We start from the raw sequence: 17,906 nt of genomic DNA, 5'->3' as shown, positions 1-17,906 counted from the left end.
TGATATGTTGCTGATTGGATCATAAACGGCCACAGCAATGAAGAAAAGTGAAAGTGACTGATAATGACTGACTGACTATTATTGTGTTACATGCTCCAAATGTAAAGCACTTTGAGCTGCATTCTGTGTATGAAAGGTGCTATACAAAAAAAGCTTATTACAGTGCATGAAAATGCACTGTACTGTTCTTCCTAGGCTTCTTATTCTTATTCTTCTTCTAACGCATTTAATGCAGCTTCAACCGTTTAACGTAGAAACTTCATTCAAACTATGTTACGTAGGTCTTACTTGGGACATGGGTGCTATGTATTTTTCAGCTTTGTAACTTTTATACTTTTTAAACTATTAATTAAAAACTAGTCAAAATTTCCCCATAGACTTAACATGGGCTGATGACATCACAATAGAGCCGTTAAGCAATTAGAATCCTATGGCAGGTGTTCGGGCCACCTGGACCAACTGCCAGTCTCAGGCTTTAAGCATACAAACTGGCCCTATTAAGACTACACATCCTGTTCAACTGCTTCCTCTGCCAAAAACTGTTTCAAAATAAAAGTCCTCACTACAATATTTCACTGTTAAACAATTCAACCCTTTAAACTACTGAACTTTTTAACTGTTCAGCCATTGTAACTGTTACTTGTCATCAACTATGATTCCTACCCACTGTAGCTAGTTAGCTAAGTTAGCTAAGTAACATGGTTAGCATAGTTAGCATGCTAGCATGTTAGCATGCTAATTAGCATTTTTAGCAAAACTGCTTAAAATGATTAGCTAAGTTAACTAAGTCACATGGTTAGCACAGTTAGCATGCTAGCATGTTAGCATGCTAGTTAGCATTTTTAGCAAAACTGCTTAAAATGATTAGCTAAGTCAGCTAAGTCACATGGTTAGCATAGTTAGCATTTTAACATTGTTAGCATGCTAGTTAGCATAGTAACTTGGTTAACATTATTATCTTTGTTAACATAGTTAGCATAACTGCTAGCAAACATTAGAGCCATTCCAAGTGTCAGTTATCGTCAACTATCTACCTAAATAATTTAACCATTTCAACTATCCACTTATTTAACTGTTCAGTCAGTCCAACTATATTAAACCTCATCTACCTAGCAACCAATATAGTTTGTTTTTATTCTGTATGATATTTTACATCATATTTTTTGCATTTTCATGCACTGTATTTCCTTCAGGAAATGCTTTTCTAGTTATTATTATTATTATTATTATTTATGTGTTGTTGTTGTTGTGTAGTGGTGAGGAGTTGGGCCCTGCTGTGGAAGGTCTGCTGCGATCCTTCAAAGACACACACCAGCGCTTCATTGTCCCCTGCTTCGTTTCTGATGGAGACGCCACCGAACCTGAACAGGACTGCACCTACAGGTCTGATCACTCACACACACACACACACACACACACACACACACACACTGTTACCCAGCTCAAAAGTAACAAAGAAATGGGGCAGGAGACAGTGCGACAATTCACGTTTAGGGTTTAATTACGTGAAAACATATCTAATCAAAAGGACTTTAACAACAACAGAACAAAACACAAAGCAAAGCTTCTCTGGAAGGCCAGGCCAAATTTATCCGGTAAGGTGGGTCACGCCCCGTACGCTGGCACACCCCTTATCCCGGGACATGCGGGGTCAGACCTACGAGAGGAGAGGCAGACAAAATAAGTAGAAAACAGCCGAGAGGCCAAAGTGGCCATAACACACACACACACACACACACACACACACCCACACAGTGTTCTTTGTTGTTTTGCTGCAGCCAACATTCTTACCGTTGCATTGCTGCCCCCATCTTGATCCTACACACGCACACATACTCACTCCCGCTGTCCTCCCCCACAGTCCCCATAACATCCTGTACCTGGAGCTGAGGTGCCCAGTGGTGCGACCCGCCCTGCTGCTCCTCAACCACAGCAGCGGATACCACACAATCAACTACCAGCAGGTGCTTCTGGGTCAGTACACAAGTGTGTGTGTGTGTGTGTGTGTGCTACTCAACCACAGCAACAGAGACCACACACTCAACTATCAGCAGATGGTACTGGGTCAGTACACAAGTGTGTGTGTGTGTTGATGTGATTGTGTGTGTCATCATATTTGGATACTGTGTGTGTGTGTGTGTGTGTGTGTGTGTGTAAAACTCCCACAGATGAGAAAGTGGTGAAGAAAGTCACTGTGCAGAACATCTGTGAGGAGAGTCTGGATGTATCCTTACCTTGGGCAGTGAGCTGTGTGTTACAATGATGTTATAGCTGATGCGTAGTGTGTGTTACAATGGTGTTATAGCCGATGTGTAGTGTGGATTATAATGATGTTATAGCTGGTGTGTAGTGTGTGTTTAGGGTTGGGTATCGTTTGGGTTTTATCCGATACCGGTGCTAAATCGATACTTTTAAAACGGTGCCGGTGCCAAAACGGTGCCTGAACCGGTACTTTGTTATTAAAATGTTTTAAATTAAAATGGTCTAAAGCATGAATTGCTTTTTTTATTGATAAGACAAATTTGAACATGAAATTGAACTGTTATATTCAATTTACTATCAATATCTCATTGCTCCTACGAATAATACATTTAAATGTTAAAACAGCTTGCCATGCATGCACACACAATGGTAAGCTTTGCTTTCAAGTTTACCCAGTGTAGGCGGTTTGCCATAAGGTATGTTAAAACCACTTGCCATAGAACTGCCAGGTTATGGACAACGGCATTTGCAAGCAAGTTAATCTAACAGGGAACAGGGACTAACAGTTAATTCAGTGTGTTCCCAAATACTTAAAGAAATTTCATGTCTTAATCCATAACACGCAATAGTTTTGAACATGTTAGGCTACATGTCGCTGTTGAAGTGTTTAGATTCCCAGCGCTAGCCTAGTAGGCATTTTAACAGCAACTATGGCTATGCGCTAACACCAGTCAGCTAAGTTTAATTAGCGATAACGTACGGAGATGGTTTCGTAGCCTCTTTGACAGCTCAGTGACATCAGGTATGTAACCTGCCACCGAACTTTTAGCATGATCTTCATACTCATGTTGATGCTATATGGGCCTCATGCACATTTAATAAGACTAATATCATGCCATTATGTTGTTAGAACACACCGTGAAATAAAGTTTTCACCTTACAACTTTGCTGACAACATTTCAAATAAATTCCAGTTAGCGCATTAGCAAGGATATTGTGTGTAGTTAGGCCCACTGCTAGATTTTGACAGGATCTCGCGATATCGCTTTAAAGTAAGCTACTTGGGCTCACGCAAGCTGTCAAACACTGTCCACTGGCCTATGTGGTGCACCCCTCTAGTTTATACATCCAGTGTTTATGTTAGCTATCTATAACTGGGTCTGGATGTGTTGCTATCAGAGCAAGACATTAGAGATGGCGCATGACATGCAGTGATGCCTCGTATAAAAATTAATTAAAAAAACGCTATTTAAGCACCGAAATGAGGCACCGAAATCCACGTTGTTATTCGATGCAGTTACTACCGTTTGCGTCGGCACCGGTGCCATATTAGAACCGTGTTTCGGTGCCCAACCCTATGTGTGTTATAATGATGTTATAGCTGATGTGTAGTGTGTGTGTTGATGTTATAGCTGATGTGTAGTGTGTGTTATAATAATGTTATAGCTGATGTGTAGTGTGTGTTATAATAATGTTATAGCTGATGTGTAGTGTGTGTTATAATAATGTTATAGCTGATGTGTCGAGTGGAAACTGGCCTTGACCTCTGACTGCTGCAGCTGACATCTTCAGTGCTGGACCTGAGCGGCCCCTTCCTTTTGCTCAACGCCCTCAGGTCGCTCAGACCAGGAGACACATACACACTGCTGCTGGCCTTCACACCCACTGAGGAGAAGAAGGTGCTGTCACACACACACACACACACACACACACACACACACACACACACACACACACTCCTGCTCACACACACACACAGAGTACTAAAAATCTAAAAAAAAAGTACAATTACTCCCTTCAAAAATTACTTCAGTAAAAGTACATATTCCCAACTGAGAAATCTACTCAAGTAAAAGTAAAAAAAGTACTTTGTTAATAAATTACTCAAGTAACAAGTTACTTTTTTATATTTGTGATGGCCCTTTAAAGGGATACAAACAAATTCTTTACACCTGTTTGCTTTTCTCTTCCTCTGTAGGCTAGTCATATAGGCAAACATATTTCATCAGCCCAATTCAAATATATTTTATTTAATATAGGCTACTTTAATATTATTTGACGTACTTTTGTAGGCTCTCTTGTCATAGCCAATGTAACCTAAAAACAATGGCTATATTATGGTAGACCTATATTTAGGCTGCATATAGTATAGTATAGTATAGTACATACTATACTATATGTAGCCTCAATGTTGCAGGACATGACATGAGACGGTCGGCTGAGAAAACAGATAGCCTGCTCTGTCGCTGCAACATTGAGGCTACATAAACGAATGCTAGGTTTTTTCTAACTTGTGTGCTCGATTTTTAGTGCTTTGCTTGTAAATTAAGTTGTAGGCCTTCTTTCCTTGTCCAATGTGATTGTTGAACGATGCTGGCCAGAAATTAATATAGACGAAAGTTTCCGTGTCATGTTCTACCTCTCGTCTCATTGCTACTCTGGCAGTCTCACCAGAAGATGTAGTAGCTGGCAGGACGTCATTGCATTAACTGAGCTGTTAGATATATAGAACATGTACTTCCGTGTAGTAGGCTACATCACGGGGAAACGTAGCAATGCATTCTGAAGCCCTGTTTCTTTTCTCCCACGCCATTGTGCACCGAGGGAGAGGTGCGCTTTTCTCCCTCGAGATACTTTCTTCTACTTGTACTTGTAACAAAAGGCAATTGGAAATGTAGCTGAGTGAAGAGTAGATTACTGGCTCAAATGTACATGAGTAAGAGTAGAAGTACCGTTTTGAAAAAGGAATACGGAAAGTTGCCATTCCTCGAAAAAAAAAAACATTTACTCATGTGCGTTACTTGTAAAACGTTACTACCCACCCCTGCACACACACATACATATGTTTGTGTGTTTGTCTGCATTCATGCTCAGTCTCAGATTTCCCCCGTATGCATGTCCGTGTGTGTGTGTGTGTGTGTGTAGTCCTGTCCCCTTTCCAGATGATTTGAGGCCATGTCCTCCTCATGTGGGCCTCTGCCACATAAGATGAATTCTTGTCTTGCTTATTGTTCAATACTATCACACACGCTGCAGTACATATACACACCTAAGCAACTTAATGCTACTAGTGTGTGTGTGTGTGTGTGCAGTACCGGGAAGTTCTGGAGGTGCGCTGCAGTAGGATGAATCTGGAGCTCACTCTGTGTGGAGAGGGTGTGAAGCCGCTGGTCACATGTACACTCAAAGGACCAGTCATGGACTTTGGATACGTGCTGGAGAACGACAGTGCATCTCAAATCATCAAAGTCAGTATCACACACACACACACAGTGTTTAGGTAGCACAAAAAAATGGAATCCGAAAACGGCCAGTGCACAGGGGTTTTGTCGTATTAGCATAAAATTATGTTTGTCGAGGCCATGAAGCCCATTATCCCACTCACAGACCTTCCCTGCTTTGATCACTAAAGTAGACTAGCTACAGCCCGGTTGGTAGGGCCCGACCTCTGGGTGCCAAGCCAGCAAATCACAGCACTCTTTTGAACCTTAACTTTGGAAAAAGCAGTCTCCTTAGCCCTGCTATAGTCTAGTAATCCTAAAAGCGGTCTCCTTAGCCCTGCTGTAGTCTAGTGCTCCTAAAAGCAGTCTCCTTAGCTCTGCTGTAATCTAGTGCTCATAAAACCAGTGCAGTCTACTTAGCCCTGCTGTAGTCTAGTGCTCCTAAAAGCAGTGCAGTCTCCTTAGTCCTGCTATAGTCTAGTGCTCCTAAAATCATTATCCTTAGCCCTGCTATTGCTCCTAAAAACATTCTCCTTAGCCCTGCTATAGTCTAGTGCTCCTAAAAGCAGTCTCCTTAGCCCTGCTGTAGTCTAGTGCTCCTAAAAAGCACTCATTAGCCCTGCTGTAGTCTAGTGCTCCTAAAAGCAGTCTCCTTAGCCCTGCTGTGGTCTAGTGCTCCTAAAAACAGTGCAGTCTCCTTAGCCCTGCTGTAGTTTAGTGCTCCTAAAAGCAGTCTCCTTAGCCCTGCTGTAGTCTAGTGCTCCTAAAAGCGGTCTCCTTAGCCCTGCTGTAGTCTAGTGCTCCTAAAAGCAGTCTCCTTAGCCCTGCTGTAGTCTAGTGCTCCTAAAAAGCACTCATTAGCCCTGCTGTAGTCTAGTGCTCCTAAAAGCAGTCTCCTTAGCCCTGCTGTGGTCTAGTGTTCCTAAAAACAGTGCAGTCTCCTTAGCCCTGCTGTAGTTTAGTGCTCCTAAAAGCAGTCTCCTTAGCCCTGCTGTAGTCTAGTGCTCCTAAAAGCGGTCTCCTTAGCCCTGCTGTAGTCTAGTGCTCCTAAAAGCAGTCTCCTTAGCCCTGCTGTGGTCTAGTGCTCCTAAAAACAGTGCAGTCTCCTTAGCTCTGCTGTAGTCTAGTGCTCCTAAAAGCAGTGCAGTCTCCTTAGCCCTGCTGTAGTCTAGTGCTCCTAAAAACAGTCTCCTTATTCCTGCTATAGTCTAGTGCTCCTAAAAGCAGTCTCCTTATACCTGCTGTAGTCTAGTGCTCCTAAAAGCAGTGCAGTCATGGACTTTGGATACGTGCTGGAGAACGACAGTGCATCTCAAATCATCAAAGTCAGTATCACACACACACACACAGTGTTTAGGTAGCACAAAAAACTGTCTAGTGTAAATGAGTGCTTTTTAGGAGCACTAGACTACAGCAGGGCTAAGGAGACTAGTGCTCCTAAAAACAGTGCAATCTCCTTAGCCCTGCTGTAGTCTAGTGCTCCTAAAAACAGTGCAGTCTCCTTATACCTGCTGTAGTCTAGTGCTCCTAAAAGCAGTGCAGTCTCCTTAGTCCTGCTATAGTCTAGTGCTCCTAAAATCATTATCCTTAGCCCTGCTATTGCTCCTAAAAACATTCTCCTAAGCCCTGCTATAGTCTAGTGCTCCTAAAAGCAGTCTCCTTAGCCCTGCTGTAGTCTAGTGCTCCTAAAAAGCACTTATTAGCCCTGCTGTAGTCTAGTGCTCCTAAAAGCAGTCTCCTTAGCCCTGCTGTAGTCTAGTCCTTAGCCCTGCTGTAGTCTAGTGCTCCTAAAAGCAGTTTCCTTAGCCCTGCTGTGGTCTAGTGCTCCTAAAAACAGTGCAGTCTCCTTAGCCCTGCTGTAGTCTAGTGCTCCTAAAAGCGGTCTCCTTAGCCCTGCTGTAGTCTAGTGCTCCTAAAAGCAGTCTCCTTAGCCCTGCTGTGGTCTAGTGCTCCTAAAAACAGTGCAGTCTCCTTAGCTCTGCTGTAGTCTAGTGCTCCTAAAAGCAGTGCAGTCTCCTTAGCCCTGCTGTAGTCTAGTGCTCCTAAAAACAGTCTCCTTATTCCTGCTATAGTCTAGTGCTCCTAAAAGCAGTCTCCTTATACCTGCTGTAGTCTAGTGCTCCTAAAAGCAGTGCAGTCTCCTTAGCCCTGTGAAACATGCACTTTCACAGTCCATTCACTCTTAATCACAAAGTGGTGTCATTAATGTATAGGCAATTTGTGGAAATTAGTCCATAAATATCTATTTTAAAGTGGTTTTGCCGGTGCACTTATCATTGTTACTTATAAGCAGGCTTGGAATTTCACTATTCTGGGGGCAAGGCCACTTGGCCTTCAGTTGGGCATATTTGGTGGGAGGCACAAAGGCCACATGACAGGGCACCAAGGCTAAAGTTAACTATACAGTAGTAGGCTATAAAAATGATCAAAGTTGTATTTAGCCTATTCACTGCAGTAGACCTGCATCACTGTATGAAACATTACAAAAACATGAAACATATTACATAGAACTGTAAATCTAATATTTACAGATATCTAGGCTATATTTAACATTTATTTTATATTTGCCCTGTTATGAAATCATGTATTGAACAATTTAAGCACAGCTCAGCTTTAAGAAACTCAAATAACCTAGATGCATGCTTAGCATTTTGTGATCATTAAGGCTACCTTCACAAACTCTTGTGAAATCATGTGGAACAATTTAAACACGTTGTAAAACTTAAAGCTCAAATTTGGAGACATCCATGCATGTCGAAAATTACTGCAAATTCTGATATATGGTTTGTCATGTGTTAAACGAAGGGTTCGTGAAGTATTCCACCAAGATGATGGGTAGGGAGATGGACGCAAAACCTTCAGTAGAATTTATGGTTAAATTTAATTCTCATTTACTTTTCTCGCGAACCGGTTCACCACAGCAATTAGCAGCTAACATCGTTTAAAAGCTCTTTCTGTCAGGGCCGGTGAGGCCAGGTGAGTTACTGTGGAACCAAAAGCAGAACTCAGGAAGCAGAGAGTATATTTAGTGGGTTTTAATGACAGAGAACACAGGTTGGCAGCCAGGCAGAGTGATTTGACAAAACAGTTCAAACTCAAAATCCAAAAACGGCAGAGGTACAGGCAGGTTTGTCAAAATCCAAAGTGGCAAGACAGGCAGAGTTCGGTACACAGGTTGGCAGGCAAAAAAACAGGCAGCAGTACAGGCAAGGTTCAGTCAAAAATCCAAGGTGGCAAAGACAGGCAGAGTTCGGTACACAGGTAGGCAGGCAGAAACACAGGCAGCAGTACAGGCAAGGTTCAGTCAAAAATCCAAGGTGAGTGATGAGTAGGCTACTTCGTGAGTAGTTCAACTGAGAAGAATGGGTGAATTTGGATGCACTTTCTTTCTTGCGCTGTCACTTTCTCCACTGCGTAAAAGACTAAATGAATTTGCACTGTGAATGCTAAGATTATTTTGACAGGCCATAGGCTAAATAAAAATTAGAAGCTATTAGAAGGACGCAAAGCAGAATATTAAAAGAAAGGGGCACCAAGGCCACCGTGGCCTGTAAACCTCTGATTTTCAAAGGGCCATGGCCGTCGTGGTCACCGTGGCCGCCGTGAAATTCCTACCCTGCTTATAAGCAATTAATTATTAGCAAAATAATTACATTGGTATTGCTAATGAGGTCTGACATTTGTTACAATGTATGGATAGAGTATATTATATTTAATCAAAGCTGACAATTTAATTATATTTATGAGTTTAATTATATTTATGCAATTGTTTCTGTCTGTGTGTGTGTGAGTGTGTGTGTGTGTGTGTGTGTGTTTCTTGCTTGTGTGTGTGACTATTAATGAGTTTAATTAGTTTAATTACACTTATGCATTTGGTTTTCTCTTTTTCTCTCCCTGTGTGTGTGTGTGTGTGTGTGTGTGTGTGTGTGTGTGTGTGTGTGTGTGTGTGTGTGTGTGTGTGTGTAATCATACAGTTGCATAATGGCTCAGTCTTGTCAGTAAAGTTCACAGCATCTCTGGCCAGTCCGCCACCCACACACACACAGCAGCTGTCTGTCGACCAATCAGATGACATTGAACAAGCACAAAATGCATCTTCCACTACAAGTAAGACACACACACACACACACACACAAAGATAACTGACATCACCCAGTGTAGGTAAGACACTCACACTCAGAAGATGACTCGGGTGTTAGGGTGCTTAAAATACACTGGATAACTCCTGCACAACACACACACACAGCACACACACAACACACACGCTCAGCTGGAACACAACACAGACACAACACACACACAACACACACGCTCAGCTGGAAGGCCTCATTCACATTCAGATGCTTTTTTCTGTTTCTAAATGAATGGCTGATATTCCAAAATGTCAGTGGTAGCAAGTAGCAGCTTACAAACAAACCCCATGATTTATTCTTAGCACTCTCCCTTTTATTTATTTCTCACTCACTCCCTCTTTCTCTCTCCCTCTTTCTCCCTCTTTCTCACTCGTTCACTCTCCCTCTTTCTTTCTCTTTCACTCTCCCTCTTTCCTTCTCCCTCTTTCTCTCCTTTCTTTCTCTCTCCCTCTTTCTTTCTCTTTCACTCCCTTTTTCACTCTCCCTCGTTCTCTCCTTTCTCTCTCTTTCACTCTCCCTCTTACACTCTCCCTCTTTCTCTCCCTTTTTCTCTCTCTTTCACTCTCCTTTTTTCACTCCCTCTTTCTCTCTCCCTCTTTCTCACACCATCTTCCTCCTCATCTCACTTCCCAATTCAACTCAGATGTTATTGTTGTTATTGACATGACAACTCAAGCACTGTTTTGGCAAAGTAGTTACAGGAACAAAAACAACATGAGTAAAAGAAAAAGAAAATAAATTGAAGAAAACTTTCTCCCTCTCCCTTCCTTTCTCCATCTTTCTCTCCCTCCCTGCCTTCCTCCATCTCACAGTAGATGGCCAAAGCTGTGGTGGTCGGTGTGCGTTTCTCGTGTCTCCTGCAGAGGGCGCTATTCCTCCGGGTAAATCTATGGATGTCACCGTCACCTTCCAGCCTGACCACGAGAGCCTCACACACTCCGACACAGTGACCATTCAGCTCTCCAACAAGGTACACCCAAACACACACACACACATACACATACATAAACACACATAAAGACATGCTTCTCATTCGCTCTCTTACACACACACAGGAGGTGAGTCTCAGGTGACTCTTATACTCACACACTCACACAACCAAGTCTCTTATCAACACACCCACACACACAAACACTCACAAAACATCCCTAGAAGTAACTCACCAACATGACTCATGGCCTTATAGCACAAACTTAAACAATTCAAGTATAGTTTACTTGATTTAAATGAGCATGTTATACTTTTCCACCTCAAAATTAAATGACACTCATTTTAGGCAAGTAATCTCAACAAAAGTCAAAAACTGAGTTATACTTACTAAACATTTTAAGTTAGGATAGCTATTATGTTTTACTGTGTGTGTGTGTGTGTGTGTGTGTGTGTGTGTGTGTGTGTGTGTGTTTGTTTGTTAGCAAACGGTGTGTGCAGTAGACTTGAAAGGAGCATCTCGCCACAACATCATGTACCTGTGTGGAGGAGACCCTCTGAAGGACAATCTGACAGACCCAACCCAAGGTACACACACACACACACAAAGATAAATGCACAGACACACACATTAACACACACAGACACACATGCACACAGACACACACACGCACATTATACACACACACGCACACACACACACACACACACACACACACACACACACAGAAATGCACAGACACACACATTAACACACACATACACACACACAGAGAAATGCACAGACACACATTAACACACACAGACATGCACACACAAACAGAGAGAGAGAGAGAGAGAAATGCACAGACACACACAGACACACATGCACACAGACACACACTCGCACATAACACACACACTAGAGGGTGACAATTTTTCGGGATTCCCGCGGGTTTCCCGCAGTACGGGAGTAAATTTCACTGTTGGTAACGTGATTGGGACGGGACAGGAAATAATAAATGGGAGCTGGCGGGAAGCCAGACATTAACTTAAAAAAATGACGCTGCAATGCAGTGAGTGTGCCCAAAGACGTGAGGCATTTCGTTTTAGAAAAGAGAACCAATTACAACCCACAATACGTTTGTTGTTGATTGGTAGCCTATCAGAGCAAGACAAAGCAGCTGCTCTTTTCACAATCAATCAGCTTCAGCGACTAGGCCCTAAGGCAAAATGGATGCAAAGAAACAGTTAGGCTACAGGCGAAAGTGTCAGCAAAGGACAGCTCTATTCAATTGCACGAGCTGTCCGGGAAAGCGATTCTTGTTGAGTTTAATGTGTCATGCAATGTTGGGGCATGGCACCTCTACGATCGCATTCCTCAATATATTTATCGCATAACCCTGGCGGAACTCAAAAAATAGTTTTGTTTACCCATAGCAACAACGTTGCTATGCTTCGCTGGTTTAACGTGATGAGAACGGTGCAAACTTAACTGATGGGATGAGATCTACAATTCTGACTATGAAATGATTTAAGCATAGCCTACAGCAAAGTCCTGTAAAATATGTAGGAGTCTTTCTCTCGGGATTTTGCGGGACAGAATTTTTTGGGGGGGGCTGTCACGTGATCGGGATATGACGGGAGTATTTGTGCGGGCTCGGGATGGGACGGGAGTGAAAATTGATTCCCGTATCACCCTCTAACACACACACACACACGCACACACACACACACACCAAGCGCTTTCAGACATACGTGTAAGACCGGAGGTTCTGCGGATGTTAAACGGTGGGTTTAAACTGACTTAAATGCCAGTGTTATGATGGAGTGGCATAGTGCTGTCCAGAAAATCTCAGACCTGGAAAGATGCAGACATCACGGAGCTACTGTCCATGAGGGCATACAACATTTTGATAGAACTCATGAAGGGAACAGCAAGAGACACGTTGTAGCCTACAACTGCATGGCAAGGCCAAACAAATTTAAAAGACTAACGTCGTTGACAACAATAACAGGAGTATTTAATAAATTGTTAGCCAACACGGTCGGTTTTCTGTTCATTGATAGCATTCTCATGACCTCACTGCTGAGCTCGCTGATATTTGTTGAGCATAAATATGCCTAGAGAAATGAAAACGAAGAAAACCCAACTTTGTTCCAAGCTCCTTACGTAAATGCAATAGACACATGGGGAGAGGATGCTTTTGGAAAATATAAACCATGAAAAAACGAACCACTTCACTGTTATGTTAGTATTTTGTCTGTTGCTTAAAAACATTGTATATGATGGCCTTGAAGTCTTGAGTTAGCCTACTGAATTGGCTGGTACCATAAAGTTCATGCATGCTCTCTCTCTCTCCATACAAATACTGTAGGTCAATTTCAAGTGCGCACTTACGTGACTACTTCAAGTATTAGCCTACGCACAATAGATTTTTCTTCTTTAGCCTACATAATGCACTTTGTAAACAAACAGCAGCTGTGACAGGCACAGCTGTGACGGCCGCATATATTCTGCGTCATATCTCGCATCTTGTGAACTCTACAAGCCCCCACCCCTCACTCGACAACCACACAGAGATTCTGTAATGTGCGTGTATGTCGTTCACACATAGGTCCGTATAAGGTCAGTATAAGGTCCGCAGGTTAGCATCATATCTGAATCATCCGAAGGGTAGGACCTCCGTTTGACGAACCTCCGCATATACTCCGGAGGTTATATCTGAAAGCGCTTACCGATAACAGCCCTGAGTGTGTGTGTGTGTGTGTGTTTGTGTGTGTGTGTTGTAGACGTGGAGAAGGCCCCTAACCCAGTGCTGTTGATCCTGAGGAGTGACGGGGGCGTCACTGCCTCTCGCTCACTGGAGGTGGGCTGCATACGCACCAGCCAGCCTGGGGCCAAGAAGGTAACTCTCTCTCACACACACACACACACACACACTCACCCATCCAGGCACACACCCATCCAGGCATACAAACTCTCACGCAGGGGTGTGATTCTTCCGGATTAATCCGGAATTCCGGATTTTCCGGCCTGAAAATGAGACCCAAGCAATTCGTATGGATGTGATCTGCTGAGTATTTGTTAAGGGGGTGGGGGGGCGGGTCGGTCATTATATGTATATTTTAGGGCTGTCAATTGAAAAAATGTAATCGAATTAATTACATACTCTGTGATTAATTAATCTACATTAATCGCATTTATAATTTTTGCTGTGAAAGTATTTTAAATATTTAAATTCAAATGAATCATTGAATAATCAGCATTAGTGACATTAAAGTTCAAAAACTCTTTTTATTATTATTTTCACTGTTCAAATAAAGGCCATAATAATCTATGATATGACCTAATATGCTGAGGAAGTTTTTTCACATACAAGGCATTTCAGGCCACAGATATAACCTAGGGGACACAATGAAAATAAATTAACACTCCCCTCAATGTCAACACTATTTCATTGATGTGCGACTTTAGAGTTGATGAGTTGAGTTGTTATTTTTATCAACACCATCAGGCCGTTTTTTAATTTTCAAATTGTTCTTACTGGGGGGGTATGCTCCCCGGACCGCCCTAGTATTTGGCCCAAAAATATTTCCTTTCATAAGGCCCTTTTCTAGTGCCACCTCTGCATAGGATTTGCCTCATGAATTTTATAAATTGTACAGTAGGTGATGTAAATGCATACAGTAGCCAACACTCGCTACGTTTATTTTTCCTGCTTTTTTGACCTTTACCAATTACATCCCTGCTCACAACCACACACACACTTTTTTGTGTGTGTGTGTACACATTTACATGTGTGCACACACACATACACACACGCACAAATACAAACACACAAACACACACAGACACACACACACACACACACTGGCACAAACATGGGCATACAAACTCTCATGACCACACACACACTTTTTTTTGTGTGTGTGTGTGTGTGTGTGTACACAATTTACATGTGTGCACACACACACACACACACACCAACACACACAAATACACAAACACAAACACATGGACTTTCTCATCGACCTTCTGAATGGCATTTTAATCCAGAAAGAACACAAACCAGTCTTTGATTTGGGAAACATAATTAAGGTGAACTGAATAGTGAATGGCCTACAGTAAAATTATGTTTCATTACATAGCCTAACAAAGAATTGTTATTGAATTGTTATAAAGAATCAAGACGTGCTTGAAGTGTTTAGATTCATAATTTAAAACTCACTTGAGAAAGAGCGTTTCAAGGACAGCTGATTCTCATATCAATTTATCTATGCTAACGAAGCAGTTTCGAATACAGTAGAGAGACTGGCATAACAATACCAACCACCGTTAGAAACTAATCAGAGACAGGAGAATATGAATGATTATTGCTACTCAGGAGTAGTGCAGGCATCTGCACAAGTTTAGGCTATGGATGACTTGGGTGAAGTTGGACAGATATGGACAGATTCAAACAAAGTAGGCTATGGGATGAAGACTTCACGTCACGTTAAAACTGAAGGTGCACAGGTGGTAAGCTCCAGTATCCAAACGAGGTGATTATAACAGGTTTTTCCCTATTTAACAATGTAGCCTCATTCATAAAGCAATGTTGGAAAATATGTCACCTTGTGACACTGTAATAGGAAAAAACATAAACCCATATCAGCACCAAACTGTAATGTTAACTTGTAACATACTGTGTAACCTACATGTATTTAGACCTAGGCCTACTGCCGACATCGAGGAATATGCTGTTTCACCTTGTAGAGGCGCTCGACCTTAAAGGAGAATTCCGGTGTGATATTGACCTAAAGTGTGTTGAAACATGATACCGAGTGTGAACGTATGTCTCATAGCTCATCTCGGCTTGTCCCTTGCACTTAGAAATCTGGTGTTAATTAGCCGATGCTACCAACAGTTTTTTGATGGGGGTGCCTCGGGCATCGGCCTAACCATGCAAATAAATCACTGTTTTACACCATTTACGAGGCTCAAAGTAGCTCCATACTTCATTGGTAGACTTCCAAGGGCCTTGACATTTTAAACGAGACATTGATAACTTTGAAAAAGCACTGGTAGTTTATTTACAAGACGATTTATACAGACAGTACCTTCATGAAGTTTACCGATCGCCGCCCATTTGAATTTAGTCACGATAAGTCGAGCGACGAGTATGAATGAACAGGTATGATAAGGGATCAGATTCCAAAAACAATTCTGTCGAAATGCATGGATTCCAGTTGTTTCCAGTAGCAGCAACTGGAATCCATGCATTTCCCCTGAATTATTTTTGATGAGCTATGAGACATACGTTCACACTCTGTATCATGTTTTAACACACTTTAGGTCAATATCACACCGGAATTCTCCTTTAATACAGCCCTCCTAAGATGCATAAGAAATGCCCGGATTGTTGGAGTAGCTCCTCCCAAAGCCTTCATGGCGCGTAAATGACTGACTTAAGTCAAGGGCAGAATATGCGCAGGCTGAAAGGCACTTGGGAGAATTTGCCCTATACTGCTGTAGCATGGAGGACAGGTCTATTATGAGTTCTGTCCATCATTGGTGATAGACGTAGGTAAAACGACTACAACTAAAAATGGGGATATCAAAGCACTTTTCAAACCAGTGACATTTTGTGAGAATCTAGGCATAAAAACAGATTCAGTTTTCTTCAGACCACCCCCTTCTTTTACTTCACACACACACACACACACACACACACACACAAACACACAAAACAAGTGCATGACGTATGACAGTGTGTGCAGTGTGCGAGCATGTGTTGTCCTCCTCCCGGCTGCAGAGCGTGGAGTTTGTGTGGGAGAACGCTGCGCTGCTGAAGCAGAAGGGGTTCAGTGTGGAACCCCCCAAGGGCAACGTGGATGCTGGAGCCAGGCGCACCCTCACCGTCACGTGGGCGCCCCCTAAAGGCACAACGGTGAGTTACACTACTGTGGATGTGTGCAGATGTATTGGTAAGTGTGTGTGTGTGTGTGTGGGTGTATCCGTGTCGTGTGTGTATATATATATATATATATATATATATATATATATATATATGTAATACTGTGTGTGTGTGTGTGTGTTGCAGCTGGATGAGGTGGTGGAAGTGACTACTTCACTCACACTGAAAGGAAATGAGACGGAAGTTTACAGTGTGACCCTTCAAGCGTTACCCCCTCAACCACACTCCTGCTGATCCAGATTCACACATACTCATACACCCACGTGCGCGCACACACACGCGCACACACACACACACACACACACACACACATACACTGATACACGCATACACACGCACTCATACACCCATACATACACACACACACACACTCAACAGTTTTTTTACAAATTTATTTTATGTTGTATATAATCATCTATGTATGAATCTAATGAATGTATATGTGTGTGTGTGTGTGTGTATTGGCGTGTGTGCATACGTGTTTCCTAGCTTATTGCAGAAATAAACATGCATGTGTGTATTTGTCTTCTAGGATGTTGTGTACCAATATGCACTCTGGCATGTGTGGTGTCTGTGTGGTGATTACTGATGACAGATTTGAGCCTTCACCCATCTGGGAGATTTTTTTAATCCTCTGTGTGTGTGTGTGTGTAAATGGGAGAGGGATAAGTGTGTGAGGGTGTGACCGTATATCTGTTACTATAATGCTCTAGTCATTGCTTATGCAATGTTTCCATGGTGATAAGCCAGGCAGGTAGTGGCCTAGATCAACCAGCAGAGGGAGCTAGCAGGCTGCATATTCCTTACCCACTGACTGACACACACACACACACACACACACACACACACACACACAGCTGCTCCTCATTCACTAATAGTAGTATACAAATTAATCTGCATTCAGTGCCGTACCAATCACATTGAACAGAGATTCCTATCGTTACTTCCTACTTTGCCTAAACTTCAAGTAGCACCAAAAGTCAGACCCACTTTGGTAGTGGGTCTACCAAAGATTGTTAAGGCGGAGCAAGATATTTCATCAGGAGCCACTTCCGGGAACGCGGATCGCACGAGGGGGGGTCAAAATCCCCTGGTTATTTATGCCGCTGCTGTTGGCCGGTTGCAACGTACGCTCATCAATGCGTCATCGGCACGCCTCTTTATGCAGACAGGATTCGATCCCCATTTCGCGCCCATAGACATGAACTACGACAAAGTATCCGCCTTAACAATCTTTGGGTCTACCTTTGCTGTAAATAAATTTCTGCATTTTTCCAACTGCATTTTTTTGTTGTTGTTGCTTCTTCTGTTTATCACAATAAGTTTCGGTTTCGTCGTCTTCCCCTCTCGTCGCTAATTGGCCTGACATTTTTCTTGTCGGAGGGAAACGTTTATGAACTATGGTGTTCCAGACTAGATTTCTCTGAAAGAAGAGATGACAAGTTTAATTAAATGCACCACCACCAAGAAGACTGAAGTCACAC

At 42.5% G+C, this 17,906-nt stretch overlaps 1 protein-coding gene across 9 annotated transcripts in view; it reads left to right on the top strand.

Moving 5' to 3' along the window:
- The window catches only part of cfap74 (cilia and flagella associated protein 74), an 81,612-nt gene extending 64,659 nt beyond the window's left edge, over positions 1-16,953 (top strand). For 7 of the 9 annotated variants that reach the window (XM_042098812.1, XM_042098810.1, XM_042098811.1 and 4 more), the window contains exons 29-39: positions 1,255-1,383; positions 1,862-1,974; positions 2,169-2,224; positions 3,762-3,881; positions 5,295-5,450; positions 9,398-9,530; positions 10,369-10,526; positions 10,969-11,071; positions 13,256-13,371; positions 16,261-16,395; positions 16,549-16,953. In XM_042098812.1, coding sequence (XP_041954746.1) covers positions 1,255-1,383; positions 1,862-1,974; positions 2,169-2,224; positions 3,762-3,881; positions 5,295-5,450; positions 9,398-9,530; positions 10,369-10,526; positions 10,969-11,071; positions 13,256-13,371; positions 16,261-16,395; positions 16,549-16,656 — 1,327 coding nt within the window. In that variant the 3' untranslated portion in view covers positions 16,657-16,953. Of the gene's footprint in view, positions 1-1,254; positions 1,384-1,861; positions 1,975-2,168; positions 2,225-3,761; positions 3,882-5,294; positions 5,483-6,780; positions 6,823-9,397; positions 9,531-10,368; positions 10,527-10,968; positions 11,072-13,255; positions 13,372-16,260; positions 16,396-16,548 lie in introns of those variants that run through there. The other 2 variants (XM_042098809.1, XM_042098813.1) reach the window with 2 other exon arrangements.
- The last annotated feature ends 953 nt before the right edge of the window (positions 16,954-17,906 follow it).

The sequence above is a fragment of the Alosa sapidissima genome, chromosome 7 (genome assembly GCF_018492685.1).
Source record: "Alosa sapidissima isolate fAloSap1 chromosome 7, fAloSap1.pri, whole genome shotgun sequence".
Lineage (NCBI taxonomy): Eukaryota > Metazoa > Chordata > Actinopteri > Clupeiformes > Clupeidae > Alosa > Alosa sapidissima.
This window is presented reverse-complemented; position numbering and strand designations above follow the sequence as displayed.